Source organism: Squalius cephalus, assembly GCF_949319135.1.
Source record: "Squalius cephalus genome assembly, chromosome: 20".
NCBI lineage: Eukaryota > Metazoa > Chordata > Actinopteri > Cypriniformes > Leuciscidae > Squalius > Squalius cephalus.
This window is the reverse complement of record NC_137141.1, coordinates 8,995,645-9,022,610: the sequence shown is the minus strand read 5'-3', so window position 1 is coordinate 9,022,610 and position 26,966 is coordinate 8,995,645. Positions and strand designations below refer to the sequence as shown.

General features: G+C 39.2%; 2 protein-coding genes across 4 annotated transcripts in view; one reads left to right on the top strand and one right to left on the bottom strand.

The window, feature by feature from the left end:
• The window catches only part of LOC307148223 (kelch-like protein 29), a 264,387-nt gene extending 254,896 nt beyond the window's left edge, over window positions 1-9,491 (bottom strand). The window contains exons 1-2 of the mRNA XM_079853579.1: window positions 9,297-9,491; window positions 151-222 (exon numbers count right to left, since the gene is read on the bottom strand). The gene's annotated coding sequence lies outside the window, so the exon portion shown is untranslated. The remainder of the gene's footprint in view (window positions 1-150; window positions 223-9,296) is intronic.
• A 1,831-nt stretch (window positions 9,492-11,322) lies between these two features.
• Window positions 11,323-26,966, top strand: part of kif6 (kinesin family member 6) — a 205,045-nt gene continuing 189,401 nt past the window's right edge. For 2 of the 3 annotated variants that reach the window (XM_079853582.1, XM_079853581.1), the window contains exons 1-3: window positions 11,323-11,492; window positions 15,309-15,415; window positions 25,421-25,495. In XM_079853582.1, the coding sequence (XP_079709708.1) occupies window positions 11,433-11,492; window positions 15,309-15,415; window positions 25,421-25,495 (242 nt within the window). In that variant the 5' untranslated portion in view covers window positions 11,323-11,432. The remainder of the gene's footprint in view (window positions 11,493-15,308; window positions 15,416-25,420; window positions 25,496-26,966) is intronic. The other variant, XM_079853583.1, reaches the window with a different exon arrangement.

The window sequence follows — 26,966 nt, the reverse complement described above, 5'->3', positions numbered from 1 at the left end:
TAATACAACTTAAGCTGTGTGGACATCCTCTGCGCAGAAAATAAATTCAACTACACCCTCTGTCTGACTCATAATCATGGAAATCTTCAACACGAAATCTGCTTCAGCACTGATACAGGATGAAACTTGCTGAATTTCAAAACAACTCACCAAACAGCGTCTCTGGTCGATGCACATCATATAGGGAAGTTGAGCCCCTTTCTCCTCTAAATCACACAGCACCTGTTAAAGAAATGAGAAACGTCCATCATAAGTAATTATCAGATGATTTTAGAGCGCGTTTCTCAGAGGACACAGGGACACTTAAGCATGGTTTTTAAAGTCACGTCACCATGAACCTGTTTTTAACGACCTCTACGACAAATCAGCTCTCTATTCATTTGCAGAAAAGCAGCATCAAATTTTATTAAAACAGAATAATAATAGTGAATAAAACACATGAAATATTCATGAAATAAACAATGTTCAAGTGAATCTCAGAAAGAAACATTTGTGCTATAATTTACCACAAAACAAAAGACAAATCATTTAAATTTATATTACTCCTACATTAAGCCCAAAATTTCAATTACTGTAAAGCAAAAAAAAAAAAAAAAAAACCTTAGGTATTAATCAAAACCATTATAAAATATGAACAGGTTTAGCATTATATACAACAAATACTAACAAAATGTATACTTTAATATATTTTGCAAGGTGTAATACACCTTGCTAGTACCGGGTTGGACCCTCTTTTGCCTTTAGAACTGCCTTAATTCTTTGTGGCATAGATTCTACAAGGTGCTGGAAACATTCCTCAGAGATTTTGGTCCATATTGACATCATCACGCAGTTGCTGCAGATTTGTCGGCTGCACATCCATGAAGCGAATCTCCCGTTCCACCACATCCAGAAGGTGCTCTATTGGATTGAGATCTGGTGACTGTGGAGGCCATTTGAGTATAGTGAACTCATGTTCATGTTCAAGAAACCAGTTTAAGAAGATTTGAGCTTTGTGACATGGTGCGTTATCCTGCTGGAAGTAGCCATCAATACTCAGCATTAATACTCAGGTAGGCTGTGGCATTTAAACATTGCTCAATTGGAACTAAGGGGCCCAAAGTGTGCCAGAAAATCCCCCCAACATCATTCCACCACCAGCAGCCTGAATTGACCTTTCGCCGAGCCCCGCCCCCCTTAGTTACTGTTGCTACGTCCGACAAACAAATGGTCAAACACGACCAGCGCGACAGATTGCCATGACGGAAAGAGGTATACCCGTGCGTGTCAGTGACCTTTTTTGGAGCAATACCTCCGCGATATCCTCCAGATTGAGGCAAAAAGGGTTACAGTATGCAGTGGAGGGATATATTATAATATAAAAATACGCAATGAAGGAGACACGACTACTATCTACGTCTCTATCGAGGCTAATGCTTAACGTTACCGGTGTTCATACACATCATTTGTGATTATGACAAAGAACAAGGAAACAAGTGTTTAAAAGCATTGTAAGACACTTACTGTTGTGTTTTTGTGTGAAAGAAAAAACTGTCTCTGAAAATAAAAGTGCTGTCAGCAATAATTTCTTATGTGTGTTTTTTCGCATAACACGACTAAAATTTTAAATGCTGCAAAACACATGGGAGTTATATTCCCGATGCTGTAGTTTATTTGATCAGTCACAGTATATCATTAATCAAGCTTAATTTGACTTTTCAACTACAATTAGGCAGGTGAACTGAAAGCTTTTACAATCTTTTAGCTATAACTTAGGCCTATATCATTGACAAAAGTATGTGGTGCATTTTATTCCAAAAATGATTTTCTTTCTCAAATTCATGCTTCAAGTTGACAAAGCACAATAAACGAAATCACACAATAACTGTTTAACCAGACATAGCCTTAATTTGCATCTAAATAACTTTCATTGATTGTCTTTCATAATGCACTTACCATAATATTTATTAGGGGGACAACAGATCACAAAAATCGCGGTTGAGACCATAATATTTATTAGGGGGGCAACGGATCATAAAACTCGCGGTTCAGACAATATTATGTTTTTTGAGTTACAGATAGGAGTTTTTCAGATCAGAAAAACAAAACAAAAAAAACTTTAAGTAACTTAGCCATCGATACCACAGCCAGCAGACGTATGTATGCTTCGTAATGTTCGACACATTTAACTGGGATTGGGGCCGTCCACACTGTTTTATCCATTGTAGGCACCGCTCACGTTGTGTTTTCGGCTTTGGGAATGGAAAGAACACAACTCCTCCAGACAATCTCTCGGGGTATGTAGTGTCCGATTTACAAACGCCATGGGCGCACGCTTCACTTGCTAATGTTTGTCGGACCTGCTCACATAGTAACGGTTGCTATGATGTGTGATTGGACAATGGCCGTTTTGGGGGAGGGGCCGGCGAAAGGTCAATTGTTGATACAAGGCAGGATGGATCCAATCTTCTAATGTCCAATTTTGGTGAGCCCATGTGAATCGTGGCCTCAGTTTGCTGTTCTCAGCTGACAGGAGTGGCACCGGTGTGTCTTCTGCTGCTGTAGCCCATCTGCTTCTAGGTTCAACGTGTTCAGAGATGCTCTTCTGCAGACCTCGGTTGTAACGAGTGCTTATTTGAGTTTCTGTTACCTTTCTATCAGCTCAAATCAGTTTGGCCATTGTTCTCTGGCATCAACAAGGCCTTTTCACCCACAGAACTGCCGCTCACTGGATATTTTCTCTTTTTCGGACTATTCTCTGTAAATTATAGCGATGGTTGTGTGCGAAAATCCTAGTAGATCAGCATGAAATAATCATACCAGCTCTTCTGGCACCAGCAACAACATTGCCACGTTCAAAGTCACTTAAATCACCTTTCTTCCCCATTCTGTTGATCAGTTTGAACTTTAGCAGCACATCTTGATGTCTACATGCATCGAGTTGCTGTCATGTTGAAGCAGCAGTTGAACAGGTGAACCTGTAGTGTGTGTAGTGTGTATATGCTACAGGGCCGTAACCACCATAAACAAGTACCCACAATAAGAAACTGCCAAATTGTTCCCTCTCACTATTTGAAATTCTTGCGCTGCTCCGCTGCACTCCATTACACTGTGTGTTGTTAGGATGAAAAATGGTTTAAAAGTTACATTTTTAGTCTGGTCTGCCTCAGTGGTCTAACAGCGCTCGTCAATGTCAAAATGATTGAGATGGCCAATCAAATCAAAGTAGGTGGGGTTTACTGTTCACAGAAGCAAAGCATGAATTCAAGCGCAAAGCGTCGGTTTAACATTGAAAGAAAATGTGGTAAGACGTAAATAGCAAAATATTTAATAGGTCTACATGTCAACCGGTTTGCGATTTAAATGTTAAAGTGAGCTTCAAGTATTAAATTACAAGCAAAGTTACATGGTTGCCGACCCCTGATGTATAGGTAAGATGATCATAGCAGTATCGTTATTTCTGTCTTACAAAAATTTAAATTGTCACAGAAGTACTGGGCTAAAAGTTTATAGTTCAGGTATTAACCATGAAGTCTACTTTAGCGATTAAAATAGATCACAAATCACATTTTGAAATTAACTTGGTCCTTCATATAACGATTGTATCGATTACATTGTTATGTCACTAGGTGGCGACAAATGACTGTTAAAAAAAATGTATGTCAATGAATCATTCATTCAAGAGATTCTATCAAAAATGCTGATTCATCCAGTAATGAAACAAGTGAAGTAGTTAAGAGTGAGTCATTGAATCATTCATTCAAGAGATGCATAATATATATATTTTGTCAGAACCTCTAGTAAATTGTGTTATCTTATTTAGATGTATGTTCAGAAAAAACATATATATATATAAAATATATATATATAATTTTTACAGTAATGAGAAATGAGATCAAGTGCCATGAAAATGTCACAATGCCTATATATATATATATATATATATATATATATATACATATATATATATATATATATATATATATGGGACAGGACGACTGCACTGTATTAAGGAGTGGATGACCGGGGCCATGTATTGCGAGATATTTATACAGTGAGGAAAATAAGTATTTGAACACCCTGCTATTTTGCAAGTTCTCCCACTTGGAAATCATGGAGGGGTCTGAAATTGTCATCGTAGGTGCATGTCCACTGTGAGAGACAATCTAAAAAAAAAAAAATCAGAAATCACAATATATGATTTTTTAACTATTTATTTGTATGATACAGCTGCAAATAAGTATTTGAACACCTGTATATCAGCTAGAATTCTGACCCTCAAAGACCTGTTAGTCTGCCTTTAAAATGTCCACCTCCACTCCATTTATTATCCTAAATTAGATGCACCTGTTTGAGGTCGTTAGCTGCATAAAGACACCTGTCCACCCCATACAATCAGTAAGAATCCAACTACTAACATGGCCAAGACCAAAGAGCTGTCCAAAGACACTAGAGACAAAATTGTACACCTCCACAAGGCTGGAAAGGGCTACGGGGAAATTGCCAAGCAGCTTGGTGAAAAAAGGTCCACTGTTGGAGCAATCATTAGAAAATGGAAGAAGCTAAACATGACTGTCAATCTCCCTCGGACTGGGGCTCCATGCAAGATCTCACCTCGTGGGGTCTCAATGATCCTAAGAAAGGTGAGAAATCAGCCCAGAACTACACGGGAGGAGCTGGTCAATGACCTGAAAAGAGCTGGGACCACCGTTTCCAAGGTTACTGTTGGTAATACACTAAGACGTCATGGTTTGAAATCATGCATGGCACGGAAGGTTCCCCTGCTTAAACCAGCACATGTCAAGGCCCGTCTTAAGTTTGCCAATGACCATTTGGATGATCCAGAGGAGTCATGGGAGAAAGTCATGTGGTCAGATGAGACCAAAATAGAACTTTTTGGTCATAATTCCACTAAACGTGTTTGGAGGAAGAAGAATGATGAGTACCATCCCAAGAACACCATCCCTACTGTGAAGCATGGGGGTGGTAGCATCATGCTTTGGAGGTGTTTTTCTGCACATGGGACAGGACGACTGCACTGTATTAAGGAGAGGATGACCGGGGCCATGTATTGCGAGATTTTGGGGAACAACCTCCTTCCCTCAGTTAGAGCATTGAAGATGGGTCGAGGCTGGGTCTTCCAACATGACAATGACCCGAAGCACACAGCCAGGATAACCAAGGAGTGGCTCTGTAAGAAGCATATCAAGGTTCTGGTGTGGCCTAGCCAGTCTCCAGACCTAAACCCAATAGAGAATCTTTGGAGGGAGCTCAAACTCCATGTTTCTCAGCGACAGCCAAGAAACCTGACTGATCTAAAGAAGATCTGTGTGGAGGAGTGGGCCAAAATCCCTCCTGCAGTGTGTGCAAACCTGATGAAAAACTACAGGAAACGTTTGACCTCTGTAATTGCAAACAAAGGCTACTGTACCAAATATTAACATTGATTTTCTCAGGTGTTCAAATACTTATTTGCAGCTGTATCATACAAATAAATAGTTAAAAAATCATACATTGTGATTTCTGGATTTTTTTTTTTTAGATTATGTCTCTCAGAGTGGACATGCACCTACGATGACAATTTCAGACCCCTCCATGATTTCTAAGTGGGAGAACTTGCAAAATAGCAGGGTGTTCAAATACTTATTTTCCTCACTGTGTATATATATATATATATATATATATATATATATATATATATATATATATATATATATATATATATATATATATGTATATATATATGTATATATATATATATGTATATATATATATATATATATGTATATATATATATATATATATGTATATATATATATATATATATATGTATATATATATATATGTATATATATATATATATATATATATATATATATATATATATATATGTATATATATATATATATATATATATATATATATATATATACATATACAAAAAATAATGGAAAGCAAATAGGCTTTATTTATTGCATTTTTTGGTGATTTTGTTGTGAAATATACCTCAAACATGTTCTCAAATGGTTTTGTTAGATTCACTCGTCTCATCTGAACTCAGTTCAAACACAGACTGCTTCAATGAGTGTGAAGTGGCTCATTCATGTGCAGAAGTTCTGTTCTGTTTTTGGTGTGAAATCTGGGCTGGATCTGAAGATCTCCAACACTTACTGAAGCCTTAAGACCTAAAGACCTTAAGACCAGTGTTAACATGAAGACATGCTCAATTAATGTCCTTTCCAAGACAGATCTCCATTTAATTCTTCCCATTCTTCTGCCTGCCTGTGTGTAGTCGCAACAGAGCTGATGGTCTGGCAGCAATTTTAACCATCTGTGTGATTTTACAAACGTCTAAATAAGTAAGCTCATTGTGGAATATGTAAATTTGCTCTTGAATACATTATGCTGCCAATGTTTTGTCATAAAAGCCAAACTCATCTGAGTAATTGGACTTTTGACTCTAAATATCAGGAGTTAAGCGACATGATTGACAGAGTTAGATGAACAAGCTTTTAATTCATTAAGTGGCAATTAGTAATGGAGCATAATGTCTTTTTTTAACTTTGATGTTTAAATGATCTAGGACATAAACTGACCTGAACGACCTGGCGACCACAAAGGTCACATGTCTGTCAATCACCATCTGAACTCAGTCAAACACTCACTGCTAAACTGAACTGTGTGTCTAGCATCAATAAATCATCACAGCACCTCACAGACATTAACTAACCAGGTAAATCAGAGCTTATGACCTAGACAAATCAACTAATAGATTTCCACATAATGAATTAGATAAGCACTGCTACACAGAATTAATATTGTCTTGATTGCTTGCGAGAAAAGAAAGCAGCTTGATTTAACAGACAGAATTGCTGAGAGACTCCATCTTCTTCAAATCAACATTGATCAACACATTTAAAAACACCAAAAATGATTGACATGCATCTATAATTCAATGCCAAACCGCCCAACCTGAAACTCATAATTTAAAGATGTCAATCAAAGACTTTGACAAGTAAAAAGAAAAATGTATAGGCTATTTGTTAAATCATTTAAGTATCAAATCGATGATACTGCATTATATGCATCTACAATTCAATGCCAAACAGCCCAAACTGTCACTCATCATTTAAAGACTCCATTCAAAGACTTTGACAAGCACGAAACACATCAGGAAAGAAGTCAACCATCTACTGACTATACATAGTTTCCAATAACAGATCAAAATGTTTAATATTGACACTCTCAGAATCAGCAGATGTTATTTTACCAGAGGTTTGTATATCTACACAAATACAACAAATCCGAAACAGAAAGTGAGTGAAGTGAGACTCCATCCTCCTCAAATCAACACAGATCATGACTTAAACACACTGAAGAAATAAATCTATATGTTCGCTTCAAGGTGAAATTTTATTATATTGCATGAAATTTTAAGTTTTATTTACACATTTTTATTTAAATTTGCTTTAAATATTTTACTACTGTTGTCTGTGTTCTGCACTTCATATGAAGCACTTTGGTTTATGTTACTGTGAAACGTCTACCTGCTCATGTAAGGTACTTTTTGAAGTAAAAAAAAAAAACTTGGACAAGTAAATAAGAAAAAAATGCATATGCAAACACATTACAATCTCAATTACAGTTTTTCTGAATTGCTAAAACACTAAATCCCATTCTCTGAACCAAATTCTCAAAAGCTAAGCCAATTTGTAGAATAAATCACTCTTTCTGTAAAACTATTAACAAGTTCAGGCAGTTAGACACTGTTTGCAAATATCATGCCCACATTCTCACTCACTGAAACACATTTTGAACTGTGATGCATTTATGTTTCAAAATGCTAAACACAGGCAGATAAAAGTTAAACACAACTACAACACAGTTGTCATCATTTACACACAACAACTCAAAACTGTTCACACTTATTTCTAATGATGTGGTCAAACCAACTGTAATATTACAAGTCAGTTCAGAGTCCCAAAATTGACTCAGAATGTTGCACTGATTGTTGATACCAACAGTGGATGGAAACAATATAAGAAGGAGAGAAGGAAGAGTATGTGTAAGAGGAGGAAGAGTATGAGTTAGAAGTGGTGGATGAGGATGAAGAGGATGAGGACGAGGAAGAGCTTGGTGTGGAGAATGTTGTCAAGGCTGGATCTGAAACACTAGAAGGTTTTTTTCCCTTTGCCTGCAGAGATGACATTGTCTGTGATGTGGACAAAGTCCTCAGGCTGGACCCAACATGAAGACATGATGCTGAAGCAGAATTAATCTCTCATTGACTTTGATTTTTCAGTTTCACAACTCTTTTGAGTGTACTGTAACATGCTTTTCATTTAGCCTTTTTTAACCATTTTGGCTTTTGTAGTTTGGTTACTGTATTTTTACAGTATGCAAGTGCTGAATATACAGACATTCAATGGGCCTCCTATTCAATAGTCAGTACAATACTATACCTGCAGTATATACAGTATACAGTTTGTTCACCTTACCATTTGTAAGTTGTGATTACTATACTTTTTTACGTAATTGCAAAATTTTTATAATTTGTTGCAACATTTTATTTCTGTAACTGCATGTTTTTGGATTCTGTGTTCTCCATTTTTTTTTTTATGTAGTGTCAAATGATTGATCTGTAGTGTTTATAATATTTAATCGCTGCGTGTATGATCTGAAAGCATTGTTTGATTTTGAGCACAGATAAAATTGATTGTTTGATTTTGCTAGAAGAGTCAGATGTTCTCTGAATGTTTGAAGATTTGGTTTTGTGTTTAAGGTTTTGAGAAAGTTGGTGATGGTTTTGAGAAATGTGTTTTAGCAATTCAGAAAATCTGTAACATAAATCCATCAACTATCAGCTAGTAAATAAACTGTTTAAATATATAATTTAGATTCCATGTCACATTAAAACCTTAATATTACCATGTGCAAACGATGACAATACCTGTCATTTAATCAGCAGCAACTCATGCATAAACATAATAACACAGCAAGTCAGAATCAAATATTGATAGCAACAATTATGAATGCAGTTTCAATGGTTCCACACCTGTAACTGTTCAGAAAAGTGAAAACTGGCGTCTCCAGTAACTCTTTTCTTAAATTCAGGAGGGCAGAAGCAGCGTAAAGAGCAACTGTATATAGATTCTATAGCGACTGTAGAGGGAAATAAAGCAGCCTTTGCTAGCGTTACATTAGTTTCTCTTCATGAAACACATATGCAGAAATCACACTAATTTATCGCTTCTTAATTCCAGTAGCGGTAGTTTGTAAAGCCAATATGATGATGTTCTGAACTCCAGCTGTCTTACCTTAGGATTAATCTGCGCGCGTTTGTTTCATTGTATCACAGAATTCCTCGCGCTGCTGTCAGTGATGCAGCTCGTGCACACGCTGATGGGAATATGATGATGAGGAGGGATGATGATGCTGGGTTATTCAGCGCGTGTTTGGATAGTCAGCGCGCACCGACGGCCTGTGGTACGCGCGCGAGCGTGTGTGTGTGTGTGTGTAATGTCTCTGCTCCTCCCCTTTAACACTATAATTACTAAACACACAGCGCCACCTGTCGAGAGAGAGGAGGTGCAGGTGCATCAAGTTTCAACAGCAAAAATGAAAGTTCAGTTTGTAAAGGTGATACATTAAATGCACTCAGTATGAGTAATTAAAGTTTACATATTTTGAAATATATTATTATTATTATTATTATTTGTACTCATTCCACTTCTGTTCGTCAAATGTCTGTGAAAGTGTTCAGTTTATGTCTGTCGAGCCGTTTAAATTTTTGTTCATACGAATATTTACACGTCACGTTTTACAGGTTTACACGTTTCTTTTTTTTTCTTTTCTTTTTTTTTTTTTTTTTTTTTTTTGCTGAGTTTATATAATATAATTATTTATTTAAAACATATTTATACATTTATGTTATCAGCATTTAAAAGCTTTTAGGATCAGATTTTTGTATTATTATATTCCTTATATTATACTTGCAATCATTTATATTAGGCTATATTACAAAAGGGACTTTTTGTATAAAAAAAACATTGTAATCATTTCATTAAATGTATGCACTGAATGGTATCTAGTTTCAACATCTAAAAATATATTTTCTTTAATTGATACAGTACATGTAAAATGTAACCTAAAATGATCATAATGTTAAAAAAAAAAAAATCTGTCAAAAAAGTAGGTGGAAAGGTCACGTTTACTCAGCCAATTTATGCGAAAGTTTAAACTAGGGGGGAAATGTCTGTATAAAAATACGTGGTATATTATTAAACAGTATATTGAAAATAATACAATTTCAAAATGACATGGAAAATCAAATGTAAAAAAACAGGCTACAGCAGAAGATAAAACAATAATGTATGAATTGTTTACTAGAACATGTGATTAGTTTGCTTTGTTTATCTGTTTATTTCATGCATTTCACAGAATAACAGCACATCCTTGATGAATCTTCAGTATTTATTTACAGTACAGTATAAGTTGGATATTGATTTCTCTTTTGGCAGCGCCTCAGATTCACATACAATACATGACTGACATCTACTGGTGGATGATGTGCAAATGTAGGAGAACAATTTTTATTTATTTATTTATTTATTTATTTATTTATTTATTTATTCAGGCTCACATTGCCATGGGCTTTATAAGAACTGAAGAACTTTAAGAACTGAAACCAGTCACTTTATATCTCTTTCATTTTTCGTTTGTTTATTGTACACACACACACACACACACACACACACACACACACACACACACACACACACACACACAAAGCTATATGACAGTGGCACATTGTTTCTTATAGGCTACCAACAGCATTTTTAAACTGCCATTTATACATGCTAGTTTTTTTTTTTTTTTTTTTTTTTTTTTTTTTTTTTTCAAGATAGATATTTTCATTACTACTGGAGCTGCTTGCTAAGTTTCAAATGATTATTAAACAGCAAGCACAAACTGCAAAAGCGGCAGTCCTTCTGGCGCACTCAGTGTCCGAAACTGTTTTCACTTGTTTTCATTCACTCCTTCAAGTAGACTATATTAGTGGAGTAATGTAGGGAATAGTGAGTGAGTATATAGAGATCTCAACGCAGCCAGAGAGTGCAAGTGTGAGAATGCAAGTCTGAGAGTGCAAGTGGTCCAAATAATGTGGTCCCTATTGGTCCAGCTGCCTTTAATTTAAGCATATAATCGTTTGTTTTACTCCCGTTTTGCAGTTTCCCCTTCTAAATCCATTCATTTTGCAGGATGTTTTGCAACTCAGGTCAGGTGACGTCAATGCATACGTTCTGCAGAGCGTGTCACGTCACTGGTCGCGTAGCAACCTCTGTACACACAGAAGTATAAGAAAGGAGTGAATTAAATGTGTGAAGCTAAACTGGTGCTTTGGATGAATAATAACAATAATAATTCAAGAATAATAATTATCATATAAAACAATGGTTAAGCAAACGATTCAAATCTTTGCACGTGTAAAACCGACGAAGAAACCCACCTCGGTGAGTATTTTGCGTTTGTGTACTTTGTATTAGACACCTAGTCGGTTTTGCACATATAATCTTAACATCTGTGCGTCAGCTATTGTGCAATTCTTGTAGCACTTCTGTCTGCATATAGCCTAAGTCGTGTTATTTACATTTTGATTTCAATAGGGATCTCCCAGTCACGTGACCCCTAGCCGCGTGTCAGCCATTTTGACGGAATACATCCGTCAGCTACTAGGTGGCAATGGATCTATTATTAGGGGTGGGTAATATATTAGGGAGTATATTATTATACTAATAAATAATAATATAATTATTAGTATAATTATTTTATAATTAGCCTAAATATTGCAATACTTTGCGCTACAGTATTGATATAATTGCGTGCGCAAAATATCTCGATACTGAACAGAATATATCTGTATCTATTATTAGCGCAGCAGTCATGTCATCGCACTTATTAGCATCACAAAAATATATATATACATAGAGGAAGATAAAGGAATTAGGAATCATAGATCCATATGAAGCACCATAAGTTATTTTTACAGGCATTAACTTAAATGTGTAGAAAAACTTCCTGACATTGAGTTCGGTGACATTTACAGCTAACGTTACCTTAAGTTATTCACTTCCCATCACGCTACACCAGATCATTAAAAGCATACAAAAACTTAGCAGGCTATCGGTTGTCATGGACATGTTACAAAAACTGAAAAAGTCAAGTAACCTTGTATAATTTCATCTAAACTTTATTGTATATTTTACATGCACTTTTATAATTTGTTTACATTTTACTTCTTGTACCTTATATCACAAACAGTTGGAAGCCAAACACCGCCATCAGCGTTTTGCCTGTTTATTGCCGCCAACCACTTGTTTCTCCGTTTTGTTTCTTTTGGGATACGGTATACAGATATTCCTTTTGTATGATCACGTATCTGATCGCATCCAACTGCACAGCATAGCTCGGGCATGATAGGAATATTTCGCGACGAGCTGTAGTATCACCGGCGGTTTAGCATTTTCTATTCCGTCAAGATGGCTGCTCCAAATGGCGTGACGTCACGCGGGACGTCCCTATAGGCCTATCTATCTAAAGGGTTAATAAGAGTTAAACGCTCGTGTTTTCTTTTAGAATGTTGGTGCTGCAGTGTCTAATGTCTCATTTCTTGTAATTATATACTGATAAAGTGGTGTAGGATTTAGGCTACTATAAAACAATTTAGCCTACACTCAGAAATTGCTAGTACATTTTTTTAATAACTATAAACAAACTGCAAGTCCACATTGAATTAACTTGAAATTTTGAAGTAGAAAGACTCAAATGGTATATTTTCTTGTAAAACGTACAGCAATAATCATATTAGTCCAATAATATTAGTTATATTATTATATAGTCATTTCCTACATAAGTAAATAAATATGAAATTGGTTTCATTCACTTGGATATTATTCAGCTACTTAAAAACAAAAGCATCTGAGAGCGCAAACCCTCAAGATCTCTGATCTCTGTACAGCAACTATTTTACATAGCACTTCTGTCTGTTTATGGGCTGTGTTATTTACATTTTACATTGGGGTGAATTCAGGTTGATTGGGGGACACTTTTTCCCGGTCATCTCAATTGTAAAAAGTGTCCCAATCAACCTGAATTCACACCTATTTAATTTATTAAGAGTTAATAAGAGAAAAATGCTATGCATATGCCCCATCAGTTAAGATAAGATGATTTAAACAAATTTTTAGGAGTGTAACGATACACTCATGTCACGGTTCGATACATCACAATACTGAACTCACAATACTATATTATTGTGATTCTCTAAGACATATGGTAAAAGGTTAGCTAACAAAAAATGTACTGTTGATTAAAATGCTAAATTACGTTGGGGGTGGAAATGAATAGGCATGATGGACTTGATGCTGGTAACCCAATGCACAGGACAATGGTGACACCAGAATAAAAATATTCAGGATTCTAAAGCTGAAAATACAGAATTATGAATATGCTTGCACTCTGTCACTGACTAGATATATAATAATAATAATAATACATTTAATTTATAGGCGCCTTACATGATACTAAAGGACACCTTACAAACACAATAAAACAATCAACAGTAACCAAATACTCATTATTACAGCCTGGATACCAGTATTAAAATGTAAAAGTAATCACATAAAAGCCTGCCGAAAAAGATGGGTCTTAAGGGCGAGATTTAAAAACACAAAGAATTCCACTGTTTCGTACATCCTGTGGCAGCAGGTTCCATAAATAAGGAGCTGCATGACTAAAGGCTCGGGACCCCATGGAAGTAGTGCAAGTTCTAGGGAGAACAAGTGTGAGTGAAGAAGGTGATCTTAAAGTCTGAGAAGGAGTGTAAATATGAAGAAGGTCTAATAAGTATGAAGGGGCAAGATTGTTGAGTGTCTTGTAAGTAAGAAGAAGAATTTTAAAATTAGTACGATATTTAACCGGGAGCCAGTGCAAGTGTTGTAAAATGGGAGTAATGTGTTCAGCTAGGGGAGTTCTGCAGATGATTCGAGCAGCTGAGTTCTGTACTAGCTGGAGTTTGTGGAGTACCTTTGAAGGCAGTCCATAAAAAAGAGCGTTGCAATAATCTATACAGTAAGTGACTTAAGCATGAACAAGCATTGCCGTGCTCTTTACTGAGAGAGCCGGACGAAGTCGGTTAATATTACGTATATGGAAATAAGCAGAGCGAATGACACTGTTTATGTGTGCTTCAAATGAGAAAGTACTGTCAAGAATGACCCCCAGACTTTTAACTTGTTTAGATACAGACACTAGTAAGTTGTCAATATTCACAGATGAACATGTAGATTTTGTCAGATGTCAAGAAGTGCCATCAAGCAAAATTTCCATTTTACTGGTGTTAAATTTAAGAAGATTTGAAGTAAACCATTCTTTAATCTCTGCTAAACAATCTGAGAGGACAGATGGAGGAAAATTAGAGGTAGGTTTGGAGGACAGGTAAAGTTGGGTGTCGTCGGCATAGCAGTGGAATTGAATACCAAATTTCCTAAAAATATTACCAAGGGGTAAAAGATAAATAATAAATAAAAGAGGACCTAATACTGAGTCCTGCGGGACACCTGTATTGACATATGAAGGCTTTGAACAAAACTGCTTCAACTGTACAAATTGAGTACGACCCGTAAAGTACAATCGAAACCAAGTCAAGGGGGTACCAATAATTCCAATTGACTCCATTCTGTGCAACATAATGCTGTGCAAGATAGAATCAAATGCTACGCTTAAATCGAGCAGAGTTAGTATAGATAAAAGTCCAGAGTCAGCAGCTGGGCAATAAGTCATTAGAGATCTTAAAGGACAAGTTCGGTATTTTACACTTAAAGCCCTGTTTACAGATCGTTTCTGATGAAATAGAACGGTTAAGATTAAAATTTGGACACATGCTGCTGTCCCGAGAATTTTAGGTTTCTTTCGCTTTCCCCAAAACCTCTAGAATGGGTGTATAGGTGCACTGGAACAATCCTTCATAAAACGCATTAAACTTTCGTTTACAAAGACGTGAAACTCACCGAGTGGTCAGGGGTGTTCACAATATGCTCACACAAAAATCGCTGCAAAAGATGCTTTTATATATATATATATTCATTTATCATATTATCATTTATCATATTAGCATGTCTGTAATATGATTATAATTAGCATGTCTGTAATATGATTATAATTTTGTCTTAGTGATAAAGTCACGCTTGCAGAATATATAAATCATAAAATATGTCTGCACCAGCAAGTCTAGATTATGTGAACTCATGCTTAAGCATCCTTTTTTGCAGGGGTACTCTGTGGACTGTGAGGAGCAGGGCAGTAGTTTGGAGTTTGTGGTTCCCAGAGACTTGGCGGATGGTTTTATCAACAATAAGAGGGAAAACTACAATTTCAGGTGACGTGTAGAAAAATGAAGGAGAGAGATTTAATTTTATGGAATTATAGTGTTGATTTCACAAACATGATCTGTCATGATCTAATATCCTCATGAAAGGCATATTTTCTGTGCCCACTAGGATATAAACATGAAAGTTTTTCTCTCTCTGAAACTTTCTTTTTATTTTTTTTTATTATTTTAATTATTTGCAAACATCAATAAGTTTTGTCTACTTAATTTCCATGTATTGCACCAGTAAAACAGTAGGATTTTGAAACATGCAACTTGACAGCAAATTTCTCCAGTTGTTTAAAGCTGTTGTCACTGCACTGTAGTCAGAGAGTCGCTATGATCTGTCATCTGGTCAGGGTAAATCTCAAATTCACAATTCTAAGTGCCAGTAACAAAGGAAATTAAAGACAGCCTAAAGACTTCCTGCAATTATTGTATTGCAAGCTGATTCTCAATTTATCCTATTTCTTGTTTATGTATCTCTTGTTTAAGGATGGAGTCAATTTTATTTTTAAAAAAGGAAAGAAAGAAATTGCTGGATTTTAAAACATGTTAAATGGATTTAGAGCAGGTTAGGCATATATAGTTTCCTTTCGGTCGGCCACGTTCGACGTCACGTCGGACTAACTGACGAATAGGAATCCCTATAGAGAGTCCAATCTAATTTGAGTGTAACTAAACGAGCCAATGCACATTGATAGTATATGTGATGATTGCATCAGCCTCTCCGCCTCGCAGCGCGGGTATATAATGAGCAGAAGGTGCATCGCATCTTCAGCTTTTCGCTTTGGAGCCGAGCTGTTTGTTTGTTCCTGTCTCGAATTTGCAAGCAGTGTTTTCTAAAGAGTCAGTTCTTCAAAGAAGAAGCTTTCTCTATCTGTGTCGGTGTGACGGCGCTTCAGCGGTGATCGAGCCCTCTCGTTTGTCTGTGTGCACCTTCAGTGAGCTCTAAAAGGCTTTTCTTACAGCTGGTGACAGTGCGCTTTTTCAGACCGCTAAAAAAAGCAAGCCTGGCAAGTAGGGCTGAACGAATAATCAAAATCGAATTGCAATCGTGATTTGAAACGTTGCGATTAGCTAATCGCAAAAGGCTGCAATGTGGATGCGATATGAAAAATATGTCCCAGAGCAAAAGCATGACTGTCCTCTTTATGTAACTAACCAACTGAGTGAGCTGTAGTGTCTGGACCAATCAGACGCACACAAATTATTAATTTATTTAATGAATAATCCAGCAAACTCACTCTCCCAAATAAGGCTTGTGAAACGTCCCCAAAAAACGAATACACTGGCAGGACGCGGTGTCTTGTTACAGGACACACACTGAGACTGAGTTTTACGATCGAACGGAATGTCTCCAGAAAGCTGTGAATCTCACTTAAATACTGGCAGAGGAGGAGAAATAAACCCTGTAATCCGATATATTCTATATATATAACCACTTGAGAAATGTGTAAACATGTATCTAATTTTCCCATCTCATGATTTTCTTTTATGTGGTGTGGCTTTTGTATTCTTTTAAACTCTATTGGATTAATGTTTCAGACTTTGCATATTATGGTTAACCAAATTATATGTGTGACATGTTTGGTGTCTAAAAAATCCAATCTGCGTCCCCAATTTGTTAATTTACATTACATTTTGCTAACTTTGTGACGCATTAGAATTATAAGAATCTTGAAGATTCTTTTCTTAAACACCCAATGAAAGTACACATTGCAAATGACCATGCTTGAACAAAGGTCATAAAAAAGACATTTTCCCTCCAAAGGAAGACACTTCTTATTGTCACGTTTACCGTCTGTTTCTGCACTACATTACCCAGGATCCTCTTTGGCACACCTGCACTCACTCTCCGGATTACTAATCACCCGCACCTGTTCCCAATCAGTAACCTCATCAAGCTCTATAAAACACTCACCATTGCCCTAGTTCATTGTCAAGTCTCCAACAGGAACAGATCACATTCCGTTGTCTCATTTTCCTCTGATGCATCAAGACTCCAAGATGTAATGTATACTTACCTGAAACACTAACCTCTATGTCATTGTTGTGCCGTCTTCAGAAATCCTGTCAGATTCCATGCTGCCTGAGATCCTGTGTTCCTTCGAGTTTCCAGTGTTTCATCCGAGCGAGCTGACCTGTGCTTACCTGCTTTTCACCCCACATCGACTCATCTTCACGGAATCTGCACTTAAATTCATTGAATACTCACCTTGCACTTTTTGTCACCTTAAATAAAGCTGTGTTTGGATTCACTTACCTCTGTCTCCTGGTCTGTATCCTGACAGAAGACTTGACCGCATACCGCTATGATTCCTACACAGCCCGCAGACCGTGCTTCCGCGAACCCCAATGAATACACTATGTTCAACCAGAATGGTAAGCAGGCCTTTGTGGGAACCCGCCAAGCTGTGTTCCGGGGGATCCGTGGAGGTCACAGGGGAGGATATGGACGATATGGGGCCAGACCATACATCTCTGCTCTCTCTGCCATACATCCAACTCTCCAGCACCAACATCTCTGCGTCCAACCAGATCTTCACGTCCAGTCCGATCCTCATCTCATCAGTACAGTAAAACCAGAACCTGAGCCAGTCATCTGCACAATCAAACTTATCTCCAGGGATGATGACTTCTCTGATCTCCCTCCTCTCATCAGCCCAGCCGAGCCAGAGCCTGTTATCTGCCGAGCCAAATCTGAGCACATCGTCTGCCTAGCCGAGCCACCACTTCCTACAACACCCCTTCGCCAACGTAAAAGGAAGAGGACCCGCCAGGCTCGCCAGACTCAGGAGGACGTACCCAGAGTCCTCGCCCTGTCAGCCCTGCCTCGATGCCACGCCATGTCCGAGGCACTTCACGCCAGTCCAGCCGAGCCTGCACTTCACGCCAGTCCAGCCGAGCCTGCACTTCACGCCAGTCCAGCCGAGCCTGCAATTCACGCCAGTCCAGCCGAGCCTGCACTTCACGCCAGTCCAGCCGAGCCTGCGGCTGAGAGCGTCATGCCCGCCGAGCCTGCGACTGAGGGCGTCATGCCCGCCGAGCCTGCGACTGAGAGCGTCATGCCCGCCGAGCCTGCGACTGAGAGCGTCATGCCCACCGAGCCTGAGACTGAGGGCGTCATGCACGCCGAGCCTGAAACTGAGAGCGTCATGCCCCCAGAGCCAGTCATCGGCCCAGATGTTCCGAGTCCCATTCCGAGTCCCGTTCCCGAGCAAGAGCCAGAGCCAGTCTTCGAGCAAGAGCCAGAGCCAGTCTTCGAGCAAGAGCCAGAGCCAGTCTTCGAGCAAGAGCCAGAGCCAGTCTTCGAGCAAGAGCCAGAGCCAGTCTTGCTCAGTCTTCGAGCAAGAGCCAGAGCCAGTCTTCGAGCAAGAGCCAGAGCCAGTTTTCCCAAAGGCGTTTACTTCGCCGCTGGTCCCGTCCAGCCCAGAGCTTCCTTCGCCGCTAGTCTCGCCCAGCTTAAAGCCCTCTTCGCCGCTGGTCCTGCCCAGCCCAGAGCCCTCTTCGCCGCTGGTCTTGTCCAGCTCAGAGCCGCCTTCGTCACTGGTCCTGTCCAGCCCAGAACTGCTTTCGCCCCCTGCCTCATCCAGCCATGTGTCAAAACCTGACAATTTCCCCATTAAAATTTTGGGGGGGGGCGCAGTATACCTGCTAGGGGGACCGCAGAGGTCTCTCAGACGAGGTTCCCAGTGTCACCATGGCCACCTGAAGGGTCATCTCCGCCATGGCCACCTGAAGAAACATCTCCGCCATAGCCGCCCGAAGGGTCCTCACCACCATGGCCACCCGAAGGGTCACCACCGCCCTGGACGCCTGAGGGTCCGACAGCTCCGCCCTGGCCACGCCCACAGCCTGTTCCGCCCTGGTCTCCTGACCAGCCTGCTCCGCCTGGACCGTCCTGGAGTCCAGGATGCCCACCCTCCCACCCCTTTGGATGTTATATGGCGCGAGGACGCGCCTTTAGGGAGGGGGGGGGGTACTGTCACGTTTACCGTCTGTTTCTGCACTACATTACCCAGGATCCTCTTTGGCACACCTGCACTCACTCTCCGGATTACTAATCACCCGCACCTGTTCCCAATCAGTAACCTCATCAAGCTCTATAAAATTGCCCTAGTTCATTGTCAAGTCTCCAACAGGAACAGATCACATTCCGTTGTCTCATTTTCCTCTGATGCATCAAGACTCCAAGATGTAATGTATACTTACCTGAAACACTAACCTCTATGTCATTGTTGTGCCGTCTTCAGAAATCCTGTCAGATTCCATGCTGCCTGAGATCCTGTGTTCCTTCGAGTTTCCAGTGTTTCATCCGAGCGAGCTTGCTGCCGACCGCATCTGAAAGAGAAGAGACTTATATTACTGAACTGTGATTGCTTGACATCAACTTATCTGAAGTGAAAGTGCTTACCTGCTTTTCACCCCACATCGACTCATCTTCATGGAATCTGCACTTAAATTCATTGAATACTCACCTTGCACTTTTTGTCACCTTAAATAAAGCTGTGTTTGGATTCACTTACCTCTGTCTCCTGGTCTGTATCCTGACACTTATTGGCTCTTACACCTCCAAATGGGTGTGCCATCTTCATGCTTTAAAAGTCACTGACCACAAGATCTGGCCCTCTTTGCTCTTGTCCTGGGACCTGAACTGCAGCTCCAAGTGAATCCGGGGGGGGGGGGGGGGGGGGCAACTCTTGCCTTAAGGATGCCGTGCGGTCCAGCGTGGCCTCAACAGGCCCAGGGCAGGAGGCTTCGAAGCATCCAGGACATGTGCTCACTCCAGCATCAAGGACAACCTCAGGAGTTCAGTGACTTCATTTAACACGGATGAAGTCCCTCGCAACTCTCACCATGTGCTCTTTGTGTCCTGCCGGCCCAGAGCGTGTAGGCCACAATCTGCACTCCAGCCATGAGAACAGCGACAATACAAGTTCATCCTATCTCCTTCATCCAACGGAGAAGAAACGATTGCAACTCATACAGTGACATTTGACACTCAAGGACCCAACGACGAATTCAATCTTCAACCACTTCAGGAATTGACAATGCAAGTATAAATTTCATGAGGTGCTATGAAATAAGCTGATGGTTCTTTACATACTAAAATAGATCTTGCTCCATATTTCTATTTCCTGTTTCCGGTTCCATAACACTCACCACTTGACCTATGCATGTATGGATGGATGAATGTATGTATGTTTGTTTGTTTGTTTTGTTTTGTTTAGTTATGTTTGTGATTTAGTTAATAAAACTTGTGCACAATTATGAATTTGGTTTCTGATCCTCTGTTTGCATACAAAGTCCCTTTTACGATCGTGATCTTGTTACATGCTCTAATTGCTGTACACGATAAGGAATAATTATTTTTCAGCGACCATGAAAGATACATTTTCCTTAGAATAAATGAATAATCAAAGAGTTCGTTGGAACTGATTAATTGATTGTAATAATAATTTGGCTTACCTCAAAGTTAATCTAATTAACTGACCCAAATATTAATAATTAATCATAATTGGTAATTATGGATTATTATTAATATTTCCCCTCTTAGCGAATATTATTACAGAGCGCACCTCCGTTCTACCCCAAAGAAGCTAAACATCTATCGGATAGAAAGTAGTGTTAATTTCGTATATGTGACGAAAAATGTTTGTCATTAAACAATAACTGTGACTAAATAAACATGCAATATCGTTGACGAAAAAAGACAAGACTAAATGTAGTTTAGTTTAAAAAAAAAAACTTGACGAAAATCACTCTTTGTTTTTGTCAGGGAAAAAAAGAGACGACAAAAAAATTATAGACTGTTTTTAACAAGCCGCTATGAGCGTTCATGCTTGCGGTTGCCAGATTTCAATAATTTAAATCCCCCAATCAGAGCTTTTCTGTTAAATGAACACATTTTCTACCTGGTGTTTTACTTAATCTTTGCTATCTGGCAACCATGCGCATGCGCTCTCTACAATGCCGAAGAAGCGCTGATGATCTGAAAACACTGACAGACAAGTAACCTGCAGTTTAGCGATCTCCATTTGAGATTTGAGATTTTCTGCTTAAATAAAAGTGTCATTCAGTCGGTCTTTGTTCTGTCACGAGCTGCTTGCGCTGTTTGCAAGTCAGCAAACCTTCTTAGTGATGAACTGCAATAAATCCAAACATGGATCTCGACTATAGCCTATTGATTGTGATTGCTGAATAACTGTTCTTATGCAGCTCTGTATGACAATAAGTCTTTTTTGTTGTTGTTTTAATAGAAAAACATTAAAGTAATTTGGATTCATTGCATTACAAGGAATTTGAGTTTTAATCTGAGAGAAGTTTGTTTTACCAGTAGGCCTATATGATAAATAGCCTATAATAAATCAGGAAACTAGATGAGGTCAAATAAACCATGTGTATAGGTTTACATTCTCTTGATTTGTGAATATTGAGCTGAAGCTTGACTTTACAAAATTAAATCGCAAATCAAATCGCAATCGAAATATCTGTCCGAAAAATCGCAATTATATATTTTCCCCAAATCGCACAGCCCTACTGGCAAGCGCTCCCTAGTCCGTCTTGCTGGCTCATTCAGACCATCAGGCTCGGCTATGTGATTCAGTTCGCCCGCCGTCCCCCCACGTTCAGAAGCATGCAGTTCACTTAAGTGAAAGCTGTCGATGCCCATGTCTTGGGAACAGATATCGCTGTCCTACTGGCGAAGGACGCGATCGAGCCGGTCCCTCCAGCCGATATGAAGCTCTTGCAGCAAATTAGCTCTATGAAATATTAATAATCAATAATAACTGGTTATAATTGATTATGAATATTTGGATCAGTTCATATAATTAACTTAATGTTGTAATTTAATATTACAATCAATTAACCTGTTTGTCCCATGAACACTCAGTGTTAATTGTTTATTATTTCTAAGAAATGTACATTTCCGGGGCATGGAAAATGTCGTTCTTACTTTACAGTACTACTAAAAGCAAGTAGTCAAGATCTATGATTACAGACTCCAGATATGAGCTTGAGACACGGACAACTTTACGTGTGACATGGACAAGATTTTATTAACTAGACTAAACACTTAAACTACTCTAACATACACATACGTACATGCATACAGTTTACCAAGGGAAAGAGAGCTGAAGCAGAATACAGGAAAGCAAGAAGTTATAGCATTGTTTGAAATTCAGCAGATCAACAGCCTTGAGCAAACCATCAGTTTAGTTTTAACACGCCCTTCTTTAAAAGGGGAAAGGATACTTAATGTATCAAATAATGAGACTAAGTTTGATACTTGCATGTCTCACCCATTTGAATTAAACTGTCCTGGTGCAATTTGTTGAGGCTCCAGTTGATCTTTGCTGATGTGGTCTTGATGTGAGAGAACCAGTGGGAGTCAGAGGATCTTTGGTGAATGGAAAGACAAGGCCGCAGCCTGGCACAAGCTTGGGGGTCCTTAGAAACTTCTAGTTCAGCATCATCTTTACATCAGGATTCCACAAATGAGTAAGAGAGTAAGAGGGCTGATCTTGTGATCAGTGATTTTTAAAGCATGAAGATGTCACACCCTCTGGAGGTGTGTGAGCCAATAAGAAGGTTTTTTTTTCCTTTGGAGGGAATTTCTTTACGACCCATTGTTCAAGCAGGCCCTTGAACATGTAGTTTGATTGGATGTTTAACACAAGAATCTTCAAGATTCTTATAATACTAATGCGTCACAAAGTTAGCAAAATGCAATGTAAATTAACAAATGGGGGATGAAGATTGGAGTTTATAGAGACCAAACATGCCACACATATGATTTTGGTTAACCATAGTATGCAAAGTCTGATACATTAACCCATTAGAGTTTACAAGAAAACATAGGCCAAACAGCATAAAAGGAAATTCATTAGATGGGAAAATTGTATGCATGTTTATACATTTCTCAAGTGGTTATATATAGAATATATAGGATTAACAGGGTTTATTTCTCCATCTCAGTAAGAGTCACAACTCTCTGCAAATTCCTTTTGGGGTCGTAAACTCTTATCAGTCTCAATGTGTCCTGTAACAGGACACTGAGTTTTGCCAGTGTGTTAGCTTCATTTGTGATGTTAGTTAGGAAGATTCATAGACCTTTGTTGGGAGAGTGATTTTGCTGGATTATTCATAAAAAAAATATATAATTTGTGTGTGTCTGATTGGTCCAGACGCTACACTCTTTATCTGTTACAGAGGCCAGCAGAAGGGAAAGGCTGTCTCCAAGCAGAGGATGGCCCATTGGATAATGGATGCCATCGCCCTGGCTTACCAAGCACAGGGCGTGCCTTGTCCGCTCAGGTTGCAAGCTCACTCTACTAGAAGTGTTGCATCCTCCTGGGCTCTGGCGCATGGCGCCTTGCTAACAGATATTTGTAGAGCTGCGGGCTGGGCACATTCGCTAGATTCTATAGCCTTTGTGTCGAGCCGGTATCCTCCTGTGTTCTCACCTCAAGTGGTCAGAGACACAGAGAGGCCCCTGCTTAGTGTCGGCTTGCTGCACCTAACGGCGCTTATTCTCCAGAGAATTCCCGCTGGGCAAAGCTTGTTGAGTCCTTCATCACCCGCGGCAGATGGACGTGGCGGAGCGTATGGCGCCAGGCCTACATCTATGAGAACCGGCACTAGGCTGGGTGCCTGTATGTGTGACCTCGAGGGGATCCCATACCTGTGTATTCTTCCACGGTAAACTTCTAAAAAGAAGCCCCTTTCTTTCCCTTGGGGAAGCCCCCCTTTGTGAGGCTGGAACCATCCCCGAAACATTCCATATGTAGTTCGGGTTAGTCCATATGTAAAACTCCACATAACTCCCTGTGGGTAGGATGTGGATTCCTTTTCCAGTGGATCTTAGTGTTATCCAATAGTCTCACTGAGTGGTTCATGCGGAACAGCAGTGATTGACATTCTATGCGCAAGCCCTGTCCCATCGACAGCCTAGTAGGCAGGAGAGATCAGGAGGCTTACGCAAGATGCTGGAAGGGGGCAGCAGCTGTGGCGGTTTGGTAGAGATTCCTATCCTATTAGTTCCCTGAAGGAGGAAAAAGAGACGCCACGTCCCGTCGTCACAACTGCTGTACCACCGCTGGGTGGCCGAGTCACCGGCTTGGCTCCTCAGCGAAAACCTGAAGATGTGATCACCCACTGCTCATTATATACCTGCGTGGTATACCATTATATACGAGGTGGAGCAGCTGATGCAATTATTGCATGCCAATGTGCATTGGCTCGTTTAGTTACACTCAAAGTAGATTGGCCTCTCTAGTGAGATTCCTATTCGTCTGTCAGACGTGGCATCTCCGTTCCCTCCTTCAGGGAATGAGGGTTACATATGTAACCAAGACGATCTGTGAACATACTTTAAAGCTGCAGTCGGCAAGTCTGGCAGATTGAGTGGACTTAGCCAAAATTTTGAATGTTTACAACTCTCATGCCCCTCCCCCACTACCAACGAGCACCCGCCCATCGTCAGTGCGTGTGTACCTGATTTTCTGTGAACGCGCGCGTCTCTTCAGCATCGATCAACACCATGGACTCGGAGGTAGGCTGCCCTGGCTAATCTATCCATAGATAGCAATAACCGAGGAATTGGAAGCTTGTTAGTAGATTTTCTCTCCGCCATCACGCTTCGTACAATCTTCAGGCGAACTTCAGGCGTGTCGTGTGCATGTGATATTGTAATGTGCGCGTCTGCGCAAGGGAGGGGGGATCTGTGGCGTGTGCACGAACTGTGATTGACAGTCAGATCGCACACCCCCCTGCGCTGATTGGACCCGATGAGACGGGAGCGGTGGATTTTTGCAAAACAAATAACACGCTCCAGGTGGAGTTAGAAGCTCGGGTTTTTTTCTAAAACCACCTTATTTATGTTGTTCTGTCGGATTATAGTGTCAATTTCACTGAATTTGATCAAAAAAATGTTGTCGACGGCAGCTTTAAGTAAAAGCAAAATTTGGATTTATTCATTTTTAAACAACCACATTTCCCATTTTTTAGGTTTCAGAAGGTTTTTGACCAAACAGCTAATCAAGAGGAAATCTTTGAGACCATTGCAAAGCCAGTTGCTGATAAGTGAGTTGACTTTTTTTTTTCTTATCTGAAAAGTTGATTAAGCATGCTTTTAAAGCATAACAATTCACAAAAAAATGTTTCTTTTTAAATGAGAAAACAATAGATCTGTATTCACAACTTTCCTGTGAGTCATGACACTCAATACTTCCTGTTGACGGTATCATAAACATAAACCGGATGTTCGTTACCGGCTTGTTCTACGTTGCCATAGCGATCATGGGAAAGGTCAGAGTTCGGGAAAGTTGTGAATACTATTCAAAAAATTATAAAACGTTTTTGGACACAAATGTGATGAAACATGCCAGTAGTTAAGGTACTGAATTACATCTTTAAGACACCTATGTACGGTACAACTAGTAAAAGTAACTTATGACTAAATTAAGGATCACTTACATGCATATGTTGTTATCTATACAATAAAGCTTGTATGTGTGGCTTGAGTGTTCAACTATCTTTTTGAGGCTATTTTAAGATACTGACATAAAATCATTTAGAGGCCTGGGTATACTTCAGCCTGCACTGCAAAATCATGATATCATCATCAAGTTAGAACATCCTCCATTTCCCTCAGTAAACATAGGGTCTAATCTCATTGATGTCGCACATACACTTTAATTTTAATCTCCCTTTTAAGTTTAAAACCCATCCCACAATAAACTCTGAGGTATGATAGTTGTTTGGCCTGAATGTGGACCACACAGTGACAGGATGTGAGTTGAGATGAAAATGATTAATGAAGCTAAGCTGTTATAGCTGCTACATGTCTTGTCCCCTTACCAACGAACAGAGTGCTGCTACCCCAGCAGATGAGGCTTATAAATTTATCAGCAACTTCATAGGGTCTCTTCTAAAACTTTAAAGGAGGCTATTGTGAGAGTGTGGAGTTTTTATCTCATGAGACAATTGTGAGAAACAGAAGACTCAAGAAAAAGTCATCTGTCTAGGAGAAACATTTGAGATCTTAAAGAGATCTCATTTTTGATTTTTCTTTCCTCTGGGAAGTGTCCCCAGTTCTGGTTGACATATATAGGCTATGCAATAATAAATGCAGCCTAACTATCCTTTACTTGGATGTGAATTATAGAAATGTGAAATGTGTTTTTCAGGTTAAAGAGATGTGTTTTAGTCTAGATTTAAACTGACAGAATGTGTCTGCTTCAGGAGCAAGGCTAGGAAGACTGTTCCAGAATTTGGGTGCTAAACAGGAAAAGGATCTACCACCTGCAGTTGTTTTTGATATTGTAGTAGGGCTGGGCGATATGGGGCAAAAAAAATATCTCGATATATTTTGCTATATCTCGATATACGATATATATCTCGATATCTTTACAGGAAAAATAACCCCCCAAAAACTACTGCAAAAACAAATTATGCCAAATACAAGTCTTTTTTTATTAATGTGCAAAGAGGTTCATGTAAGAACAAAGTGCTTCTGCAACATAAAAAAAAAAAAAAAATTCTCTGTATACAA